At 40.7% G+C, this 24032-nt stretch overlaps 1 protein-coding gene across 1 annotated transcript in view; it reads left to right on the top strand.

The window, feature by feature from the left end:
* The window catches only part of COL11A1 (collagen type XI alpha 1 chain), a gene marked incomplete at its 5' end in the record, with an annotated part of 325199 nt that overhangs the window by 33187 nt on the left and 267980 nt on the right, over window positions 1–24032 (top strand). The window contains 2 exons of the mRNA XM_042464341.1: window positions 10535–10748; window positions 13571–13733. Coding sequence (XP_042320275.1) covers window positions 10535–10748; window positions 13571–13733 — 377 coding nt within the window. The remainder of the gene's footprint in view (window positions 1–10534; window positions 10749–13570; window positions 13734–24032) is intronic.

The raw sequence follows: 24032 nt of genomic DNA, 5'->3' as shown, positions 1-24032 counted from the left end.
TATCGCACCGGGTTCTCGGCCCGGCCCGGCAGGAAACGGAAACGAGTGGGGGACGGATTTTACCGCACACACCCATCCCTCTGTTCAGAACAGTTCTCAAAAATTTCCCCCTCTCGAACGGATTAAGAATGGAAGAGAGGGGGAACGGAATGAATGAGGGACGGGTGCATGCGGTAAAATCCGTCCCCCACTCGTTCCGCACTCGTCCCTGCTCCTTCCATTCCGTGTTCAGAACGGAACAGAAGGAACGGAAGGAACACAGTGCAATAAAGCTCTATGTTTCAGTGAACTAGATCACAAAAACTACCATGACAATTTCAGTTTACCAGAAGGTGAAAACATAGGCACCAATCTGTATGGTTTTAAAAGGGATTACATAATAGATAAAATTGTCTATAGCTATTAGTCATGATGGTTGTATATTACAGTATCAGAGCTATTCTGGCTCTGAATACAAGATCCTGAAGAATACAAGTGGGAAAGTGCTGTGGTGTCAGTGCTGCTGATGGACTGTTTTCTGTTGCCACTCCAAAAGTCTGGTATGACCTGCCGGAAGAGATCCGCCATATAACATCTTTGGAGGCCTTTAAGAAGGCAATAAAAATGGATCTCTTCCAGCAGGCCTTGGAATGTTTACTCTCTAGATGCATAGCTGTTCCCACTGGAGTGTGATTGTGCTTGATTTTATTGACTACTTTATTAGTAGTATTTTATTGGGGATTGTTGTTTTTAACACTATTTTAAGGTGGGAGGGAGATAGGTAATTGGATTTTATATATTTTGCTATGTTTTTTACTTGTAGCTTGTGTTCTATTTTTATTGTCCTTATGTTTGTTGTTACCCACCTCGATCCAATACAGGGAGAGGCGGGATACAAATAAATGTTGTTGTTGTTGTTGTTGTTGTTATTATTTGGCCATTTTGAAAACAGAATATTGAATCTGTTTGTGTGCATGTCTAGAAACCCACCCACCCCACTTTTTGAACACTATGCTAGCTGGAGGATTCTGGAAGAGGTCATCCCAAAAGTAATTTTCCCAAGCTCTGGACTTAGATAGGTGTTTGGTCTGATCTAGCAAGGCTATTTTTATATGTTTTATATTTCATTTCTGAACCTGGGGGGATTTGAACCTTAATGTGTCAGGAGATGCCCTGATCGAAGAATGCTCATGTACACACTGTGCTATTGTCCCTGTGCTGCCTTGCTAACTTACTAGAACAAGAATTGCTTAAATTCTCCTCTGCTGTGATTTAGGCCTACTACCCCAGATGGGCAGAGAGATGGCACCATAGCTGCCTGCTCAACAGGGCTCACATAGATTTTTCCTTGTTCTGTAAACCTGCTGACTTGAATACAGACTGCTTACTAATTTCTCTGCTACCTGCTTGGTTTCTGAGTGTTCTTCTGTCCAAGTTAGTAACTGCTTACCTCTAGTCTGCCAACCCTGATTGTTCATTGAAAAGTACACTTCCTTTAACACACATCATACAACAGAAGGAATGCAGTTACTGTTTTCCACTTCAGTTGATCTGAAATGTGGTGCCCTAAATTCTGTCTGGCACCTGATTCTGGCCCTCCTCCAGTTTCTCTGCTTACCATTTTTTTTATTCCTGAGATCAGTTTAAAATGTTGATTTTCAGCTTTCTTACCTCAAAAAGTCTTGAGTACAGTTACCCGAGAGACTCACAAGTTCTACTGCCTGTCTTTGATTCTGTGTGGTCAAGTGAGTCAGTGTGAGAAATGGAGCTTTTGTGCTGGTGGCAGAAGGGAGACCCTATGAATAATCACCTGGCTACTTGTTGTCTGACAGACAAATTGAAAATGTTTTACTCAAATAGATATTTAAAATCAAAAGCTTTCAACTGCTCCCTTTCATAGATTTTTTTCTCAAGCATAGTTTTAATAATTGCACTTTTATTATTATGTATTACTTTTATTTCCATTTCTTTGTATGTGTATTTCTTTAAAATATTTCTTAACCCCTCTTCATCAAAAGTATTTGAGAGAGGTATGTACCCTAAACTTAATTAATCTATTCATAAAAAAATATAAAAGCAACAATACAAACTTGAAAATCTATGACTTCATCAGTGGAGATAGTCCCTCCACTGCTGCAGATCACAGATATTACATGCCACCGTCAAGTTCATACTTGCTGTGGTCAGCTTATCTGCTGGACATCTTCTGGTGACGAGTCCTCCAAGGTCCACCATACAATCTACCACTGAGGAGAAAATGCAGCACAGCTGTGAAGTCCAATAACCAAATAAAAGACCAAACAATCAGGATAGGATGAAAACAAAAAACAAACAAACAAACAAACAAACAAACCTGAAGGATATCAGAACTCATTAAAACACTTCCTATAGTGAATGTCTGCAAAAAAGAGGAGGGGCTACAAAGATGATAGTTTTGCTACCCATCAGTCCTCTCTAAATAGAGCATTCTAGAACTCAAAACTCCTCCTTTTGAATTACACCTCTGCTAATGAGCATATTCAGAAAAAAACCCTCTGTAGATTCTGAAGACAACATGGTATAGATCAGTGCTGGTGAACCTTTCCAGCTCTGCGTGATGGGGGAGGGGCTTCTGCCCCTGGAGGCAGGGCTTCTTCACCGCCCTTTCCCTGGCCACCAGCTGTCTCTGAGAAACAGCTGGGGGTCAAGAAGGGCCCATGGGGGGCAGTAGCTGGCACGCCACAGTTCCTGAGACCCCCCGGGCCATTCTTTACCCAGAGCTCTCTCTGGGGAGGTAGATCTGGAACAAGTAGGGCCCATGGGGGGCCCAGGAGCTGGCATGTGGGCGTTCCTGAGCCCCCTGGGCTGTTCTTCACCCAAAGCTCTCTCTGCGGAGAGAGCTCTGGGTGAGGAAGGGCCTGTGGGGTGGGGGGAAGGAGCCAGCACACAGCCGTTCCTCTGCCTCCCAGCTCGTTCTTCATCCAGATCTCTCTCTGAGGAGGGAGCTCTGATTGAGGAAGGGCCCATGGGGGGGGGCAGGATCCAGCATGCACCGTTCGCTCCTCCTCCCAACCTTTTCCCACCCTCCAACTGTCTGAGAGAGGCTAGAAGAGAGCTAGGAAGAGGAGCCAGAGGCATGCACCATTAGTCTGAAAAAGGCAGGGAGGAGGAGGAATAGGCACGTGCTTGGCTGTTTCTCCTTCTCCCTTGCCCATGCCTGATGAAATGGCATTGTGTGCCCTAGGTTCGCCATCACGGGTATAGTGATGCCCATTTTGGGCTTTAAAGACAAATGCTGGTACCATAACTGGGCTTGGAAGCAAATAGACAGCCCAGGATATTATTTCCAAATAGGTGTAGGATGAACTACCATGACTTAATTATACATAATTGTGACAGCTGAGCACTGATCTAACAGATGATTCTGGGTCATCTTTAAGGGCAGTCTTGTATGTAATGAGTTAGAGTAATATAGCCTTAGATGCCCTGTAAAGCATTAATCCCCAGGAATGGTAATAGCTGCCAAACCAAGCCAAAGTTTTTAAAATACATTTTGTTCCATTTGTTCTGCAAGTGACAATGCTGGGTTGAGGAACACCCATAACCTGTGCACTTGCTTCTTCAGGGGAGTTGACTCAGATCTGACAACCACCTAAGCACAGGATCTCCATTTTATGTACATGGAGTTTCTATCTATAACCCCTCATCTAGCTATCAGTACAGACTCTAGGTATTGGTTCAGTCTCCTCTAACTCAGATATTATTGCAGTTTTGAGAGCCAGAAATTCTTTATGTAGTTTCCCTGAGCCTCTTGGATGCTAGAGATGGACACATCTACCAAACTCAAAAGTCTTCAAAACGTGTTCTAACTTGGGCATGTATAGGACTGTGTGCATTTCATACAGGAAATTGCATATATTTGGGAGCCTTTCCCCCCAAAAAGCTACACAGCTATTATAAAAATTTTTCAGATACAGATATTGTTTTGGACAGTCTCCTATTTGCTCAGGTGCATTTTGTTCGAATGTACAAAATGTTCATGCACATTGCAAACCTTTGAAATCAGCTGTTTTGGTGTGAGTGTTAGCTCCTTTAAAGTTTGCACTAAAATCCCCACTGAGACGGAAGCCATAAATCGCCACTGCTTTTGAAATCATCTTGCTTGCTCTTCCTCCTTTAATTTTAAGACCACTCTGTTTTGAGAGATTTTTCTGTTATAAAAAGCAGGGGAAATTCATCCTTTTTCATACACACACACACACACACACACACACACACACACTCACACTAATACACACATGCACACGCACACATGCATGTTGCTATGAGCATAATGTAAGTGCATTTTTACTGTAGTAGAAAAATGATTTTCATGTTTTAAGATTTTGGCTGAAATCATCCACTTTAAGCTTTCTGTGACTTGTGAGACCAACTGCACCTTACTTCAGAAACTCACACATTTTTGAGGATTGTAGTACTTTAGACCAGAGATGGACAATTGTGGCAAGTCTGTGGGTCCTTATGGCCACATGGACTGACAAAAATGCTGAACTAAACAAAGTATCTAGAAATGCCGAAGTTTCACTTCTGGTGTTGAAAAATGGGCACTTTTAAATGTAAAATAGTCTGGGGGTTCCTGAAACCTACTTAAAGGAGGGGCAACCCTTTCTCTTTTGTGCCACTGGATATCACACAAACATTTCCTCTTGCGGAGCCAGCAGTCTGAACAGCAGCAACCATGCCATTACAGGTCATGAAAATGAGTGCTAAGATTGTTAGGAACAATGGCATTAGTTGCTTTGAACCAACTTGGCTACCCTCCAGGGTTGCTCTTCCACAGTATTAAAGAGTCCTCTTGCTTTATCTCTGTTTTCCTGCCAGCCACTAAGTTTTAAAAAGGCTCACTTACACACATAAGACCTGCTGGTGGAATGGAGCTGTCACTCAGCCTTAAATCACTGTGACCTTGCCACTGACAACTCTTCATGGTCATTGGACCGTTGCCTTTTAGAAACTGTTAGAAAAGAATAAGCACCTTCAGCCAAATCCAGGCTTGGAGCGCAGACGAGACACTACCTTGAGGGGAGAGAAATCTCATGTTAACTTAGGATATGTTTGTGTTTCTGTTTGGTTTCTCTATGTTGGCATTTTTGGAATGACATTCTGATATAGTTAGTAGGCTCAGCAGTTACATTGTAGTTGCTCAGTTTTTTTTGGTCATTATTTTGAATGCCAAAATAAATACAGTCATCATGCTGTTTGTTGGCAGTTTTCTAAATTAAAATAGCCGTTGATTTTAGGTTATTTGCTCCCCACTCCTTCTTTGTGATAGCTGTTGGATTGCTAGCACTGGATTTAAGTTGAGGAACTAATTTTGATGTCCCCATTTGACCTGATGATTTTATCTCTCTAGAACATACTGAGGAAAAAAAGAATGCCAGGAAAAGAAAGAAAAAAACACATGGAAATAGAAAGATAGATAGATAGATAGATAGATAGATAGATAGATAGATAGAACTCCACCTGAATAGAAGGATGAGAGTGAACATGGAGAGTTGGCAGAATGCTTCAGCATTTTGCAATAGCATACAACATTAATAACTTTGTACTTCACATTCCCTTCTGTCAGAAGTCAGTTAGCCCCACATCATCTCAAAATGCATATTTTTCCTCCTCCTCCTGCTGCTGCTACTACTACTACGACTGGGGAAAAATCTTGCTAAATCCAAATACAAAATTCTGGGTCTGTAAAATACCAAATGCTATTTTACCTAATTCTATTAATTCTTTTAATTGTAATTCTTGTCATTCCCAACTGCTTCTCAGTGAATATGTTGGACTAAATCCATATCCTTCCAGCTGGCATGGACAATGATACTATGGCCATTTACAAACCGGCATTTGGGACGTCCGGAGGACGTCCCATTTTAAAAAAGGGGCGTCTCTTCTAGACGCCCCTGGGCCTAATACGGACTCTGTCCGTATAAGATGGCGCCAGCCCTTCTACATGGCCGGCGCCATCTTTGCGTATCGGACGCTGAGCGTCCGTACGCGTCGCGTCCATTGTGACGTAGCAAGTGTGCCCCTGGTGCCTCGCTACGTCGCAAACGTGACTCTAAAAGAAGCTCCATTTTGGAGCTTTTTTTTTCGGTCCACACGGGAGCCGTGCCGTGTGGAGGCTCCGGATCCCCCGCGGACTAACCGGCGGTGGCGGCAGAGCGCCGCAAAGCGGCGGTCTGTAACCCGCCTATGTGTCCTGATGTGATATTTAGTTTGCAATCATAGGCTTATTTAGCCAGGAGTATGTCCCATTGAACTAAGTATTGTAAGTCTTACTTCTCAATTCAGACATGTTTCGATTTCACTGTGAATTTGTTTTTTGTGGGGGAATGCACCTCAGTACTTTACATTTTAATTTTCCTCATTATTTGTCTTTAGTTATATGCAACTATTACAATAGGAAATCCAAAAAGAAAGGAAAAAAGATGTAGGATTGTTATTAAGTATCTAATTACAGCTGGAATTTTTGACAAACTGTATCTCTAATATAGCCAAAATTCTTAGTTTTAGAGCACTATTTGCTCTATTTAAACCAAATGGAATAGAGAACACAAGTGTTATCCTTATAGCTCAGCAATAGGAAAACATCACTTGCATCTCAGTCATCAGAGCAGATTGTACAAATCAGAGTTTAATTTCTAATGAGTCACATGCTAATATTGCCTATAGTCATCTCCATATTGAGTGTCACTGTCACTTTGCTGTGTTCCTTTATTCCCTTTTGGCATGGCATGCATGAAAGGCTGTGTTGGAGCTATTCTTTCCATCCTAAAGGCCCAGATACCTTCCCTGACACCATCAGCCCTTCTTTTCCACAGATTCTGTACCCATGGATTCCACCATCCATGGATTGAAAATACTGAAATGCCCTTACCAAACAAACAAATAAGAAACCCCAAACCATGATTTTGCCATTATTTTTTACAAGGGACACCATTTTACTAAACCATTGTATATAATGGGACTTGAGATTCCACAGATTTTGATATATACAGGGGATGGGGTGGTGGTGGTCGTGGTGGTGGTCCTAAAACCAAAACCCAGCAGATACCAAGGGCCTACTGTATTTTGAGGGGGGAAATGCTTTCTTGGAATTTTAAAGTGATCCTCCTCCCACCCACTCCTCCTCTTCCTCTTCCTCTTCTCTTCTCTAAACAATGTGAGAATATCCACTCTTTCAAGTTGGAAATTTTGTAAAATGCTGTGGCATGACTTCCCCAAAGAAGACCACTTTTGTTTCATCCTCCTGCAAGTGATGCAAAATCCATTTATTCTAGTGGGCATTTGGCCAATGAAGCTTTGATTGCTCGTTTTGTGTGTTTATAGTATTGCTTGTATGGGCTCTTCCCTGAGCTTGAAGAGATGGCATATGGGTGCTTTAAATGAATGAATGAATGAATGAATGAATGAAGAGCTCTCTGCAATGCTACATGAATACAACTGTGGTAATGACCAAGGCCAGCCCAAGACATTTTCTTGACCAAGGGAAAATGTTTCCCCCCATTCTGTGTACAGAAGCTACTCAGATTTCTTATTTTGAGATAGCATAATGTAGTCCCGAGAACAGCAGGGTAGCTTAGGGCAAGTCATGTGCCCCAAAAAGCTCTACAGGCCAGAGCAGCTGTCTCAGTCTGCCTAGTAGCAGGGGCAGTCCTGCTGATTCTGTGCAGTGACTCTTGTGCAAATCCATTGCAACACACCTTCTAAATATGCTACATCCCCATGCACAACATGGCAAAATGAATCCAGATATAATGTGAGAACAATTAGATTGATCAGGACTAGCAGCCATCTCTGACACCAATTTTGGCCAAAATGGATAAGGGAAAGTGACACTCTGTGAACCATGGCTGCATGCCACAAAAGATCTTAGTACATTTAGCCATGTGCATATGCCTCATAGATTGGAATCAGCTTTTGTTAAAGAAATTGAAACTAATGACCATCAGTGCTAGAATAACTTGTCCCAGGGTATTACAGCAGTACTGTCAATGAGCTATGGCAGCTATGCATATCTATATATTTGATTGCTAATCTGGCTGGATGAATGCCCAGACTTATGTCAACAGCCAGGCACAAGGGGGAGGTACTGGCAAAATTAGAAGCGTCTGAAAGTTTGCAGGGTGGGGGGAGATGGGGGAACCCCACCCCAAAACGATAGTGGGCACAAAATGCTGACTGATAATTGAGGAAGAGGAAGCAAATGGATGGCTGGAAGGAAGAGATACACACATATTAAAAAAAAAGGCACTGAAGACCACCTGATTGTCTAGATAATCCTGACCGGGGAGGGGGGGACTACTTTTAAACATGTCCATTGACACCATAAAAATAGGTGGGGATTGCCTAAAGCTAGGACTGCCTACCTCTCCCCCCTGACCAATAGTTGGGATGTAAAGAATGCTGCAAATTTTATCCCCATTGACAAGAAAGGTTTTTTCAGCACATTGACACACTGTAATAAAAAGCCCCATAAGCTATAATCAGATGTTGCAAATTTAGGGGGAAATATATATTTTTTTGCAAAAAATTAATTTGTGCCATGATTAACATTTATTTCAGGTGGAAAAGTAATTCTGAATAGTCATTTCAACACAAACAGTAAAAAAAATATATTATTCTACAATATGAACTTCTCATTATTTAGAAGACTGGCTATTCTTGCTTCTTTCTACCAACAAGCATGTGAAAGGATTCCTTGCCCCCCATTTAAGTCATGATAGTAAAGATAATGCTTTACTGAAAGATAATGCCACTGCACAGTTTGGAAAAAAGCTGCAAAATGCCTGTCTATGACCTTCCCAGAGGGATCCTACAGTTTGTTGTTTCTGACTGAAAGCACATGCCTAGACTAGACGAATGAGTGCCAACTGCCTTAAGCATTCCCAGCATATCTTTTAGACTGGATTAGCAGTTCAGACAAGGCAGGTGTTTGTCTCCTTTTGAGTATGAAGCTCTCCATTCCTCCTTCTTGCAGTTCTACTCTCTTTTCTCTTCCTCCCTCTTCTCATCCTCCTCTCCCCCCTCCTCCTTTTTATTTTATTCATTTTTATCCCACCAATAATGGGACTCAAGGTGGTTAATACCATACAGTATTTCAAACAATACAAATAAAAAACAATAAAAAAGCATTAATAAAAGTATAAATATAAGATTTAAAAAAACAATTAAAGAATTTATGAAGTTAAAACACTAAACAATAAAAATATTTTAAAAGCATTAAAAGACTATATACCAACCTTTAAAACAGGACTGTAATCATTAAAAGCCCAACCCTAGTTAGTTTGTAAAAGCCTGTTTTACAAACTAATGTTTTGACTTGTCATGGGAAGGAGGGCAAGGATGAAGCCATCCTGACCTCTCTAGGGAAGGAGTTTCAAAGTCTGGGAACAACTACCAAGTAGGCTCTCTCACTTGTTCCCCCCAAAAAGAGCCTGAGACAGGGTGAAGGCTTCTCCAGAATATCTTAGAGCTTTCATGGGCTCATAACGGAAGATACAGTCCTTCAAATAACCTGGACCCAAGTCTTAGTTTACATAAATGTTGTGGTCATTTACATAAATTAACTTTTTAGAAAGGTGCAGTGTGCATGTATTTAAAAAGGTGTGATGTGCCATAACAAAAGCTGTGAATTATGTATTTTTTTTACACACAGGATAATCCCCTATTATATGTGTACAGCTCCTGCACTTTTACTGGTTGTGTAGAAGATGGAATCACTAAGATTTCCAGTCTCTGTGGAACCTGGGAATGCTGCCATTATCTTCAAAGTGTCAGGGTGGGAGGGAACAAGGAACGCCTCAGAGTGCTACAGCCAAACTTTCCATCAGCACTGTAGCTCTTATTTCTCTGGCAAGAGGGGAATCTACAGGAAAGAAAGGGGTGGCAGAGCAGAATTAAGAGCAATGAAGAGCAAACTATTGTGCTGCAGCAGCATGATGGTGTCCAAATTCAAAATTGAAATTAGAAGAAAAGAAATATTTTCTGATATGAGAAAGAGTTTCTGATAGTTTGCAATCATCACAAGAATTTAGCATTAAGACATAATTAAAAAAACTTCTAGAATGTGTCACATTATCTGAAGGCAACATTAATGATGAGAATTTTTTATTTCCACATCAATGCATGAATCGCTCTCTAGCATTGCTATTGCTTGCCTACTGGTTGGCTCACCTGCACCAACACTTTTTGGCACTACTGCTGCCAGAAATCCCCCTTGAATGTCTTTTTGTAAACAGTGACAATGCTTTTGCTTCACTATCAGTCAGGCAGCATGTTGTTGATTCCTCAGAGCTCTCAAATGGTTTAGTTAATGCTGACACTAGATTTGGGGATTCCAACATGTTGGAAGTGGATTTCTGTGTTGCTCCCAGATAAAAGTACCATGGATGTCTACTCAGCTGAGAAGAGAAAATAAGATGTTTGATATCCTTGGTAATTAAAGACAATGGAGAAAGTTCTCACAGATCATATTTTGACTGTGCAAAATTTGTGACTCTGTATTTTTTTTCACCAGGTGGAAACTTTCCTGAAGACTTTTCAATACTATTTACAGTAAAGCCTAAAAAGGGAATCCAGACTTTCCTTTTATCTGTCTACAATGAACAAGGGATTCAGCAAGTTGGGGTTGAGGTTGGCCGGTCACCTGTCTTCCTGTATGAAGATCAGAATGGAAAGCCTGCACCTGAAGATTATCCCCTTTTCAGAACAGTCAATATTGCTGATGGGAAGTAAGTAAAACAACAACAACAATAGCTAAATATGATGCCTACATTTGTGCCTAAAGTCTGGGGCTTGATGATCCAAACATACGTTTTCTAAATACTGCCCCAGGGTAACCTTCAAGCTTTTAAAAGGTTCCTCAATTGACTCCCAAGATTGGCCCTGGGATTTTCTCATTTCAGTGTATTCAGTTTAACACTGAGCTATGATCTTTCTAATGTTTTTCTGATTTCTTTCCAATCTTTTCCTGGTTACATCCAGATATGCTTTATTTGTGATTGTTAACCATATTTATCCTAGCCAAACTTGGGGTCTGTAATGATATTACTTGTGTGACACAGGAGCCCATCAGTGTAGCCCCTAAAGTCCAGACAGTCTCAACATTTCCTGTGATTTTGAGAGCTACTTTTCATGATGTGTCATAATTCATTTCAATTCAGTTTAGATCAGAAGTTGTAAAAATTCAGAAACCTTTTAATGTTTAGGATGGAAAGAAAAACCTCTGAATGTGGGGGGGAAAAACCCCAGAATCATCCAACCAGCCAGAGGCCTTGTAGTGTTTAACTCTTAAGAAGCTGGGCTTGAATGCCTCTATGTGCGTGCTAGTTAGTATTAAATTTGAATTGCCATATCTTTTTTGAGAGAGGGGCTCTTCATCTTTGACACCTATATGCCAGGCAAGTTGAAGCTGCTCCTCTTTATTCAAAGAATAGCTGTATAGTATCTGTTCATAGAGTTAGAATCGTTGAGTTGGAAAGAACTGCAAAGGGTATCTTGTCCAACCCCCTGCCATGAAGAAATACACCACTAAAGCTGTCCCAAAAGAATGCAATTCAACTTGTACTTAAAGATCTCCAAGAAGAAAGTGTCCACCATCCTCTGAGGCCGTCTAGTCCACTATTGAATTACTCTTCTATCAAGAAGTTCTTCCTAATGTTAAATTTGGCTTGTGGGGATGGGGAAGAATTTTTAGTACATTTTTGAAGAATTAACCCTCCCCCCCAAAAAAATATTCTGTATTGGAATAAGTTGATGAGTTAAGAAAATGAGTGTAAGAGAAAAGAAGATGGAAGGCACTTCACATCATGCATCTGATGAAATAGACTTAAGCTCTGTCTGCATGCACCAAATAAAATGACTTTCCCACATCCTCTCAATGAAGGCTCTAGAGGATGCATGGCATAAACCATGGTTCTGGTGTGAACAGACCAGATGATGTCTGGCATGTATAGCACCAGAGTCAGGGTATACCCCTCTTTAAAAGTATTTTTAAAATTCCTTGTTTGCCTCAGATCATGTCATAAGATCTGGAGTCCTCCATTCCAGTGATGTGTGGCTGTTTGAAAATGCCCTGCTGTGACACATGGTGCAATCATGGGAGCCGCAGGTCACTTGTTCTAACATGTCTGGGTGCCTCATTCTGACCTCAGAGTAAGTGCTTGCTACAGCCGCACCAGGTGGTCTCAAACTGGATTATTTCTGCAGTATGTTTTGGACCTAAATCTTATTTTCTCAGAGTAAATGTATATGCCACCAAGGTGGCAGAGAAGCTGCCAAAAACAACCCTCTATAGTATGACTTTGCATCATCTTGGCAATATGTGGAGCTGTAATCATGTGGGATTGCATTGCCTTTGCTAGTTTGTGTGCTGGTATCTTCAACCTCAGTGGGTGGGTAGCAGGATGTACGACCAGGTTATATCATTCTGATATGCACAGAGTTGCACCAGTCGTATGAAAAACAGCTGGTGTAGAGCTCTTGTGCCGTAAACATTTGGGACTTTTCCAAGCACTCTGCTCTCCTTCAAAGATCCATGTGGTAGATATTGTGTACCAGGAGTAGGCAACTGCCAGTGGTTTGAGGGAGCATATTGGTTCTCCCTGGACTCTTGGAGAACCATACTGAAACGTGTAATTTTTTAAAATCCATGCTCCTTTTGTAGGCTTGTTGGAATGGATCTGGGAAAGGACTACCTTGACTTTAACTCTTAACATATCTTTGAGCAGAATGAGGTATTGTAAAGCTCTGTCAAGCTAGACAATTGATACTTGTCATTTTTCACCTTCCAAACCTCAGCTTTCAGCTTTAACCATCTTCTCTCAACATAGTTCTCACTGTACTATCAGAGAGCAGGGGGTGCTAGCAACAAAGACAGCTGAAAGTTGGATCTTTGAAATGAGGGAATACAAGTACCTTCATCTGGCTTGATAGATCTTTACAGTAGCTCATCCTGCTCAAATATTTGTTAAGCATTAAAGTTGCAGTGATCTTGTCCTGGATCTAATATGGTAACTCTATCCTTGAGGTAGGGCTCTTGTCATGTTTTCTCCTAAGTTATCCTAGATCAGGAGAGGGCTTTTCTAAAAGTAAGTGAATGGGGCATGGACCTCCTGTTGACTTTCAGCTTCCCTGGGCCTAAAACCATCCCCTTCCATATAGCAAAATTGTTCCCAATCCCTCACTTAGGGAGTTGTAAGGGGACTTTTGGTCTTTTTTTTTTAAAAGCAACAACAACAAAACTCCTTTTTAAATCCTGGAGGATTTTTGAGGGTACTGAAAAGTATTGGGGCTGCTTGAAGCCCATGAACTGTATTTTTCTCATCCTTTTTCTAGAGGATCTCATGGTGTCACCTTGAGAAGCACATTATTCAGCAGCTACTAGAGATGTTAGGAGAAAAATTATTAATGAAAAAAAGTTGGGATATTAATATTTTAAATAAATATATTTGTTATCTTTTTACGAATGTGACAATACTTGATATTTAGAAGTGTGGTTTGAAAAGCTGAATATTTTCTACCTCACAAAATAAAAGTTTTCTTCTTGCATTAGGTGGCATCGGGTGGCTATTAGCGTGGAGAAAAAATCTGTTACCATGATTGTGGACTGTAAGAAGAAAACCACAAAACCACTTGAGAGGAGCAAGAAAGCAGTTGTTGACACCAATGGCATCACTGTCTTTGGAACAAGGATTCTTGATGAAGAAGTCTTTGAGGTAAATATTCAGCCAGAAAATGACAGGAACTTAAATATTTCCTTTGTGATTGGTATATGTGATGGCATCAGCAAATGTTAGGAAATCCATCTCAGATGGCTCATGCTGTGTCCTGTATAAATCTAATTATGTTTCCCATGTAGAAGATTGTTGTGACTACTTTGTTCATTCCTTCCAACTGCCCTGATTTGGTAGGAATGATCCCAGTTAATAATCTGTTGTCCCACTTTTTCAGATGCTTTTGAAATGTCCTAGGTTCTCTCTCTTCCTCTGACTTTACCCCTTTGTGCTTAGCTTACTTCAGTTGCTGCAAACTGAATTTAAAATATAAAAGCATTTTACACTTAATTAATTCAGCAGGGAATCGAGGAGAGGAGGGGAGGAATCTTAACTGTCTTAGGAGATTCTGATAAAAGCAAACTGCTGCAGCGTTTCTCAGCTTGTACACATATTCTTCCTGATAAGTTACTTTTGTCATCCTGCCCACACTCTGATGCTGGTTGTCCACACATGTCTGAATTTTAAATTGTGAAAAGTGCCGTATGGTATGCTTGCCTTGGCCCAGTCTGTGTCTTTGGGCAAGCCATGCTCTCTCAGTCTCAGAGGAAGACAAAGGCAACCCCCCCCCAAACAAATTTTCAAAGAAAACACTGTGATGGGTTCATCTTAGCGTTGTCATACATTGGAATTGACTTTTTGTAGAATACAGCTCCCATTATCTGTTACCATTGTTGGCTATGGCTAATGGGAGCTTCAGGCCAGCAACTTCTAGAGGATCATCGTTGCCCACTCCTATTACGGTACATATGCATTCTGACTGCAGTCATCCACTTAGTTTATGTGCACTTCTGATTTTTGTGAAACTCAGTCTGTTGGTATGTATGACATGTTACTCTCTTATCCATGCACTCCTGTAAACATATCTCCAGATACTCAGTGAAAGCTGAAACTCCCACTGAGCTGAATTCTCCCATGTGGAGAATTCCCCCCAAAATACTGGATATACATCTAAGGGCCCAAACACAGGCCAAAATAAAGCTGCTTCAGGTCACTTTGGAGGTATGCTGCTTAAATAATGCATGCATCCTAAGAGGCCAGAAGCTGCACCAAAGTCATGCTCCAGTCCTAAGGACTGGAGCACAGCTTTGGCACAACTTCTGGCCTCTTAAGATACAGCTTTATTTTGGCATGTCTGTTCAGGCCCTAAGTAACCATTCCTGATACATAAAGCCTTGCCTGCTATCATGAACTCCATAGTCTAAACTTGGAATTGGCCTCTGCTACTTTTCTAGGCACCAAGGGAAAGCAACTGGCCCATGCAGATCAGGTAATATGATGCAGATTGATCTTAAGTTTGAAATATCAAGGGAGTATAGTTTTTTTCTGAGTAAATCATACCAAAGAATATGCTTAAGGACTGGAGTGCAGTCCTTGTTCTATGAAAGCAGGGCCTTATGTCACTAAAGGTAATGTGGTATGAAAAAGGCCTTTTGGTGTATGTTGGCATTATTGAGGTTAGAATCTCTGGCTCTCCATTGTGTTATTAAAAATAAATAAACCTGAGCTCGCATGTACTCCCCTGCAGGGTAATGCACACACTGGATATGGGAATAGCAGAAAGATATCTGTGTTTTTTATGGAGGGAGAAGAAAAATGGAGATGAATGGTCTCTCTCTCTCTCTCTCTCTCTCTCTCTCTCTCGCTTGTGTTATGTATGAAATATCTGTGCCATATTTGGTTGCTCAGAACCAATGTTTCACTGTTCAAATTAATTTAAAGCAAATTTTCTCATCCTTGATGTGAATGGGTCTTGATACATTGAAATATCACAATAACAAAATTGCCAACTGTGTAAAACATCATTTCATTTTGGAACTTTTTGGTGAAAATTCTGTTTGTCAAAAAGATTTGTTTTTTGCTCCAAAAAACAATACACTGGAGCAGAAAACAATGTAATGGTGCCAACTCTTTTCTGTGCAAAAAAGTTGATTTTACAGAAAGCTCAAGGTATCTTCCCCTCGATAAAAAAAAAAGGGTGCTTTTTTTTGCCCAAATGATTTAGATTTCTGTTTACATTACAACTTAGTCATTTAAATTTACAACTTAGTTTACATTGACCCATGAGATGGTGAATCATATAAAGCAGGGTTACACAGAGGATAATTTCACTTTAATGTTCAGGATTTAGAGCAAGAACGTTCATTATGGATTTCCTCCACATGGTGATTTCAAGCATGTCTGTAACATACAAGCATCATGCCATTTTGGTTCTTGGCATGGAGAATTTCTATCTCAGCACGACCCATCTTCTCCTGGATTTAGCACTCGTGTGGAAACTCTCTGTGCCAGGATGGCATGGTGGCTAGTATTACTTGTGACAACCACAGCAGGGGAATGTCATCTCATGAACTACCATCTATTTCTGGTAGTTTTCACAAACTTATAACATGTGTTCTGGCTCTTATTCCTAGAATCTCTGTGCAAAATTGAGGCAGCAGTGTCTGTAAATGTGTGCAGTGTTGCACCTTCATGCAGTTAGTGAGAAGGTGGCTCAGAAAGAACTCTGTTTATGACTTTTGCCTTCTGATGTTTATTTATTCCATAAATTTTTCCAGTAACTAGAGAAGGTTTGGCAAAAGGAAGTATATTTTTCCATTATTTAAAAGCCAGGAAGAAGGATTATACAGAAGAGTGAAATACATCTGTTTAAAGAAACGTATATGGGAGACTGAATTCCTTATAGGAGGCATTGCCTAGAAAGATTATTTTAACAGACTGCTGGAGGAGTTTTATGTTTTCAGGCATCTGATTTTACAAGTCTGTCTTGTGCCAATGAAAATATTCCAAACTGAAAAGACAGACTGTAAGAATAGATGTAGTGGTGGTTAGTTAGCCTTTATGTTTCACAGAAAGCTGATTAACAAGGCACAAAATAATAATAGTAATTCAGGTGCCACCATTCATTTGAAAGACACATTATTTCCTAGAAAATACACTGTCAGAGGTGCAACTATTTAATCAAAGTCAGTTTTGCTTGAGCTTTCTGAATTCCACACATTCTGAGTGAAGTTTCTCTCAAAATTTGTACTGACACAATCTGCAATATTTAGGCACAGCTCTATGTCAAGGTCAATCCTAAAAGTTTAGATAAGACTAGAAAAACTATTTTAGCAGAATACTACACATGATTCATCATTTCTAGATTTGTTTTCCTAAAAAGAGATTTGAATTGAATGTAGAGGTTGTGCCATTAGTGGAGCATAAAGAAAGTATGAGGATAAATTGAGGAATGATGAAGAAAACAAGCTTTTAATAACTTATGAAACCCATACTGTATTTTTGGAGATGCGGATAGGAACAGTGGGAGTTGAAAAAGTATCAACTACATCAGCTATATAATAACTTATGAAACTCTTAATGTATTTTTGGAGATGGGGATAGGAACAGTGGGAGTTGAAAAAGTATCAACTACATCAGCTGTATGGTATTTACATCACATCCTTCTTTCTCCCTTAGAAATTGATTGTTCATCTGAGAAAGGAGTGTTTTTAACAACTTACTTGGTTAAAAAGGTTTTTTTTAATCCAGTTAATGGTGAGATAATGAATTTGATTCTGTGTGGTTGACTGTAGAACCAGTACTGCTGAAAACCAGTATCATTTGGGATATCATCACAATTCACTTCTAAATGTGAAATCCACATAGTCAAACCAAAGTAGTTGTATTTAATTTAATGTGAGGTGATACTGAAGCCTGGTTAGTCACCCTGTTGGTACACTTGGACATCTCAGCGGCATTCAATACCATAGACTATGGTATCCTGGAATGCCTGAGGGAGTTTGACATTGGGGACACTGTGCTCCAGTGGCTCCATTCCTACCTCTCAAGCAGATAGCAGAGCTGACATCTGGCATCCCTCAGAGTGCCATCCTGTCCCCCATGCTATTTAACATTTACATGAAGCCACTGGGAGAGATCATCTGGAGGCATGGCGCGCGGTGTTATCAGTATGCTGATGACACTCAAATATATTTTTCTATGCCTCCAACCACTGCAGTGACTAAAGATGGCAACTCCCCTCTGAATGCCTTTCTTGACTTGGTAATGGGCTGGATGAGGGAAAACAAACTCAAGCTGAATCCAGAGAAAACAGAGATACTCGTGATAGGTACCTCTGGTCTGGGGAAGGAAATTTGTCAACCTGGAAGGAAGAAGTTTGTAGTTTGGGAGTATTCTTGGATCCATCTCTACAGTTATCATCTCAAGTAGATGCGACGGCCAAGAGAGCTTGGTACCAAATTCGGTTGATATGTCAACTGCGTCCCTACCTAGACCGAAAGGAGCTTGAAGCAGTGGTACATGCTCTAGTAATCTCTCGTTTTGATTTCTGTAATGCACTCTACATGGGGTTACCCTTGTACCAAGTTTGGAAGCTTCAGTTTGTCCAAAATATGGCAGCCAGACTAAGTCACCGGTTCTTCAAGGTTTGACCATATAACACCTATCCTAAAAGAACTTCACTGGCTGCTGATTAGTTTCCGGGCACAATATAAGGTGTTGGTTATTACCTTTAAAGCCCTACATGGCTTGGGCCCGGGTTACTTGTGGGAATGCCTCTTCTTACATAATCCGCCCCACACTCTCAGAACATCTGGGAAGAATTTCCTGGAATTACAAACGACCAGACTAACTTCAACTTCCCAAAGAGTATTTACCGCAGTCGCTCCAAAATTGTGGAACAATTTCCCAGAAGAGATCCATCTCAGTGCCTCCTTGCATTTTGAAGTCTCAGCACAATCAGGAACTTTGGATGCCTGGTTGCTTACATGTTTTTATTTTTTTTTATGTGTTCAGGCAAATACAAAATATTGTAGCAATCCAACGATAAGCTTACATATCTGAAGTGATGATAGAAAATTAATGAGAAATTGTGTCATCCAAATATTTATCAAGGGGAAAGTAGAATAAGGATTGTGGTCTTGTTTTTCCTGATGTTATTTCATTCTGTGGTTTTTCAAGAATATAATCTTAGAGGTTTTTCTCCATCTTAGGTCATAATAGGGTGGGGTTTTTTTGGTTGGAAAAAAATAATATCGGCAGGAAAAAATATATATCTCCAAGATTTTAAGATTATTTAATTCAGAGAGCCTTGATATGGATACATTATCTATAGATATATTGAGATATATATTCAGATACTTGAGGTGTATTCAACACAAATTCCAAAGGATTTTCTGTGGTAAAAGATGCATAAGAACATAATAGATGCAATACTACAGAACCATTCCAGAAAAAAAAATCCAACATTGGAATATTAGAACTATACTTTAGTATAGCTGCTGAGCAGCTAAGAGAAGTAAGCCTGACTATGACTCATTAGAGAAACAGCATAAATCCTTGTAAATGCTTTATTTGGAATGTAAACATTCAGCACTGAGAACAGCAGCATTTTCCTGGGATTCAGCATCGCTGTAGACATTTGCATTTAGAAAGAATATCACATTTTTTGGTGAGAAGCAGAGATGGTTATTTGCTGTGCAGAGTAGTGAACTGCTGATGGGTTGGTTGCAAAGAAAATGTGAGGGTCTCATTCATTCAAGAGGCCTAATGACTACTGAACATTTACAAGATGGCACATTTTTGTGCATGAGGTGTATGTCCTCAGGTTTTATTACTGTCCTAAGTAATTCCAAATGCTGCAATTTTCCAAAATACAGCTTATTCTCCTATTTATTTATTTATTATTCAGATTCAAAGTGGATAGCTATGACCTCACCAAGTGCATTTGGCCTGAGCTTAATTCTCCTGAATTCTTGGGTTTCAAGTGGCTTGCTTAAGACAAGTCTTAGATATTCATTAAAATGGTAAATGTGGTTCAGTGTAAGCCAGTCTAAAGTGATGCACACTGGAGCAAAATAAACAAATAGGCATGTACAGTACAATATATGTAGATAAAGATCTGAGCTGTGGTACAGCTGTGGTATTTGGGTGAACAAATGGGCCCCAATCTGTTTTTGAAGTGCCTCAACCCTTCCAGATTGCCTGGGCCATTATTTCCCCCCCTCAAAAAAGAGATTCATTGCCTGACTTGCATGCTGCCATGAACAGCAATTTAGTTTTCAAATAGATTGCAGGGGACCCTTAATGCCCTCCCCCCAGTTTTCCAAACAGTGCTCCTCTGGCCACTTCCAGTGTGTTGACATCATGTTGTTGTTGTTATTGTTGTTGTTGTTGTTGTATTTTGACAGAAGATACCATATATTGTACTGTACATGCTGCCCCCCCCGGACCTGCTACAGTTGCCCCACCTTGCTCTAGGGCAGTGTTTCCCAACCTTTGGTTCTCTGTTTGTGTTGAATTTCAGCTCTCAAAGACAAATTGGTCAATAGTCAGGAATTATGGGAACTGGAGTCCAAATCATTTGGAGGACCAAAGTTTGGGGACCATAGTCCTAGAGAAAGTCAGCTGGGTATATGCCCTGAGTATGGAGATAAAAGGGCCACCAAGTTAGGTTTGATGGCTCAGTTTTTGTTGATCATTCTGTTGCCCCCAACAAACTGGGACAGGGACAAATGAAGCATGACTTTCATGGGGGCTCCCAAGCTCTCCTATAAGCTGTGGCCATATGCTTTCTATGTAGTGCTTGTCGCTCATGATGTCACCACACTGTCTGCTCTGTTCCATATCAAAGTTATGCAGTAGATTTATGAGGGAGTTCAAGATAGTAGTAGATGTGGTTATCAAATCCAAACCTTACTACGAACAGAAGGAAAAATATTTTGCAATAACGCTGAACCCACCCCATTCTTAACAGATTCCCCAAAACAGATTTCACTGGAAACTTGTCCGCAGCATTTCAAACACTTTATTTGATTTTCCAGACTGTGACATCTAGGGTTTGGCTGGAAGTGGAGCAGGGAGTGCCAAAAATACCACAGGAACTACTGTTCTGACAGTATTGCCATTGGGTATGAAAAAAAAGGCTCTTAAGACTTTTCCATTAAATATTATATTTCTTCCAGTTGCAACTCTTATTTGTTCTTTTCACCCTATGGCTGATGGTTTGTGAATCACTATGATGTGCTGTCTTGAAAATATGTATGTGGAGAATGTAAAACTTTGAACTCTATAAATTGAAAAGTAGCTCAACTTAGAAGTATGTGTCTTGAGCATCTTTCTCGCATTATGGGGAACAATAAAAAAAGAAAACATGACTAGTTTGACCATCCTTTTTTTCTGCTGCTTTCCCAAAATAATTCCTAATGGTTTAACTTCTTCAATCTTTCCACTAGAGCAAGAGGAATATAGGGAAGTGTCTCATATCTGTCAGACCATTAGTCTCTCTAGTTTAGTAACATCTCCATTGGCTTTCCAGAATTTGCTGTATGGAATTTCCCAACCTAGAGATGTCTACTTAGTGCTTAGATTTGGGATCTTCTCCATGAACAGTCTATACTGCATTCTTATTATTATATTCATTTATATCTTGCCTTTATTCCAATAATGGGACTCAAGACAGCTCACAACATTTTAAAACAATCCAGATTTAACACACAACAGAAGTTAAATGAAAATACAAAATCGACAATTAAATAATCATACATTAAAACAATTAAAATACTAAAATGCATTGAAAACCATAAAAATTATATACAGATCCTAAAAAAAAGTTCAAAACCAGCACCACACAGCATTAAGAATCCAACTTCAACAGTTTATAAAGGTATGACAACATAAAAAATGTTTTACCTTGCCACCAGAAGGAGAGCAAGCCGGGGGAGGGAGTTCCAAAGTCTAGGAGCAGCCACCGAGAAGGCCCTCTCCCTTGTTCCACCAAACAAGCCTGAGAAGGTGGTGGGACAGAGAGGCCTCTCCAAATGATTCCAAAATTTAATGGGCTCATACAGGGTGATACTGTCTTTCAAATAGCCTGGACTCAAGCAGTACAGGGTTCTACTCCTGAGGGATGGCCCTCTCTTATTGGTGATGACTATGATGTTATCCCCGGTGGTGTTGAATATCTGCAGCTAATGGATAGGTAAGAAGAAGCATGACAGCAGATGTGTTTTTAATAAGGGAGGGTTACAGACCGCCGAAAAGCGGCAGCCTGCACCTGCCCCTTTCCCAGCTGGATTGGGGCCTCAGCGGCCAGAGCGGCAGCTGCTGAGGCCCCGATCCGCCGCTTTCCAGGCTGCGGGGAAGTGGCAAAAGGCCCCTTTCTCGCAGCCTGGAAAGGGATGTCCTTGGGGCTTCAAGCCCCAAGGACACCCCGTGGCGGCGGGGAGGAGGAGAAAGGGGCCGCTTGGCCCCTTTCTCCTCTGCATCGCTGGGCGCAGCCATCTGAAGGCTGCGCCCAGCGACGCAAACAGCAAAAGGAGCTCCGTTTCGTAGCTCCTTTTGCGGCCGGGAAAGAGGTGCACTATGTGCCCTGGCGCAGCGTGACGACGTCACATCCGCGCCGCCCCATATAAAGGTGGCATGGTCGTGACATTGTAATGGCAGCGGCCGTGTGGAACAGTCATGGGGTTATACTCTGGTTGTTCTATACCACTCACCAGTGAAATACAGACATTATGCAACTGATGGTGCATCTTTCAATGTGCCTGCTTATTGTCCCTTTGGGGCCGGGCAATGGGGAATGTGCAATGAACAAAATGGTACTGACAAATAGTTACACCATCCAAGAAGCTACAACTATATGTCTGGAATCCTGTAGTTAGTCTAAAAATAATGTAAAATAAACCTATTGAATCAGTTGCTGAAGAGTGAGTAGGTAATTAAATAAATCCATTTGATACAGTGGCTCCATTGTAGTTAGGATTAACAGTAGGTTTTAGGCTCCTGTGAAGTGGATACCTTTGTGGAACTCTGCTTAAGCAGCCGTGAATTGAATATGTCCATTGCATGACAGCCAAAAGCATACAATCAAGCGTATACACATGTGTATGGCATCAACACGATTCTAGCCATGATTCCAGATAATAGTTCTATGAATTTAATTTTCCAGACTCCAGATGTTCCTATGGATTTATGAACATATTTCCTGTATGCTTGTACAGTCAACCCTTCTTATACATGGATTTTTTATAGATGGATTCAAGCATCCACAGTTTGAAAATGTTCAAAAAAAGTATAAATTCCAAATATCAAACCTTGATTTTCCATTTTTTATAAGGGACATCATTTTGCTATGTCATTATGTTTAATGGGATTTGAGCATCCATGGATTTTGTTATCCATGGGGGATCTTGGAACCAAACCCCAGTGTATAACAAGGGTCCACTGTAGTAAATGAGCACCTTAAATTCACACACATTCTTGCATACATTTCAGATGTGTTGAAGACTTGTGATCAGGAGACTATGAAGTTCCTAGTTTCTCTTAAGTCTGTGAAATAACCCCTATTGCAATAAATAGGACTTAACCTCTGAGTAAGGTTGCTTAGGAATGAATTGTGAATATGCCTGTTTAGGAGAAGTTATATCTGGAGCATTAGACAAACATTTCATTTTCTGGCAATTTATGTCAACATGCAGAAAAGCTGGGAGTCCAGCCAAGCAGGATATATAGTACTTTCTTTCAAGCCCCTCTTTTTCGATTTTGGAGAATACAACTCAGGATGCAATGCAGCCAATGTTAAGATTTTTAAAAGCCATGTTCCTCTACATGCTCACTTAGCAGTAATCCCAATTTAACACAATGGGGGGTTTGCTTCTCAGTAATCAATGGTCACCTTGAGCTTTATGGTGGGAATGAAAAGAGTAAAAGTGTTGATTTGGACTCCATTTCTTTGGATTTAGTCATAACGTACCCCCATGACTGCAAGTAGCTATGAACCTTATTGTCTGAAACAGTTGTGTAATTGGGGAGGTGAGAAGGGTGTGGACCACACTGGGTGACACCCAGGAAAGGTGACACTCAATTGGACCTTCCTCTCCCTTCCTTGCAGGAGGGGCTCACACGCCCCAGGGGCAAAAGCCCAGGGAGAGGGGAGCAGCAGGATGCATGTGCACCCTTCTCACACTAGTGACACAGTAGTTAGTAATGCCACTGTTCTGAAACCTTATCTGGAAGCAAGAGAAGGCATTTATCGATAGATTGGCTGAGGTGATCAGTGAGAAATGGCAGTGAGATACTGCCAATGAAACATAGGCAATAAGGAGGCAGGGCACATTATATTGGAAGGGCTGTGTCAGTCCCATGCAGGTGTACAACTGCCTGAAACAGTGATGGGAAAATGGCGTGATTTGCATTGTATAGTAACACACATTTCTCCCCATTTTTGAACTAAAATGCATA

This window comes from Sceloporus undulatus, chromosome 4, assembly GCF_019175285.1.
Source record: "Sceloporus undulatus isolate JIND9_A2432 ecotype Alabama chromosome 4, SceUnd_v1.1, whole genome shotgun sequence".
NCBI classification, from domain to species: domain Eukaryota; kingdom Metazoa; phylum Chordata; class Lepidosauria; order Squamata; family Phrynosomatidae; genus Sceloporus; species Sceloporus undulatus.
This window is presented reverse-complemented; position numbering and strand designations above follow the sequence as displayed.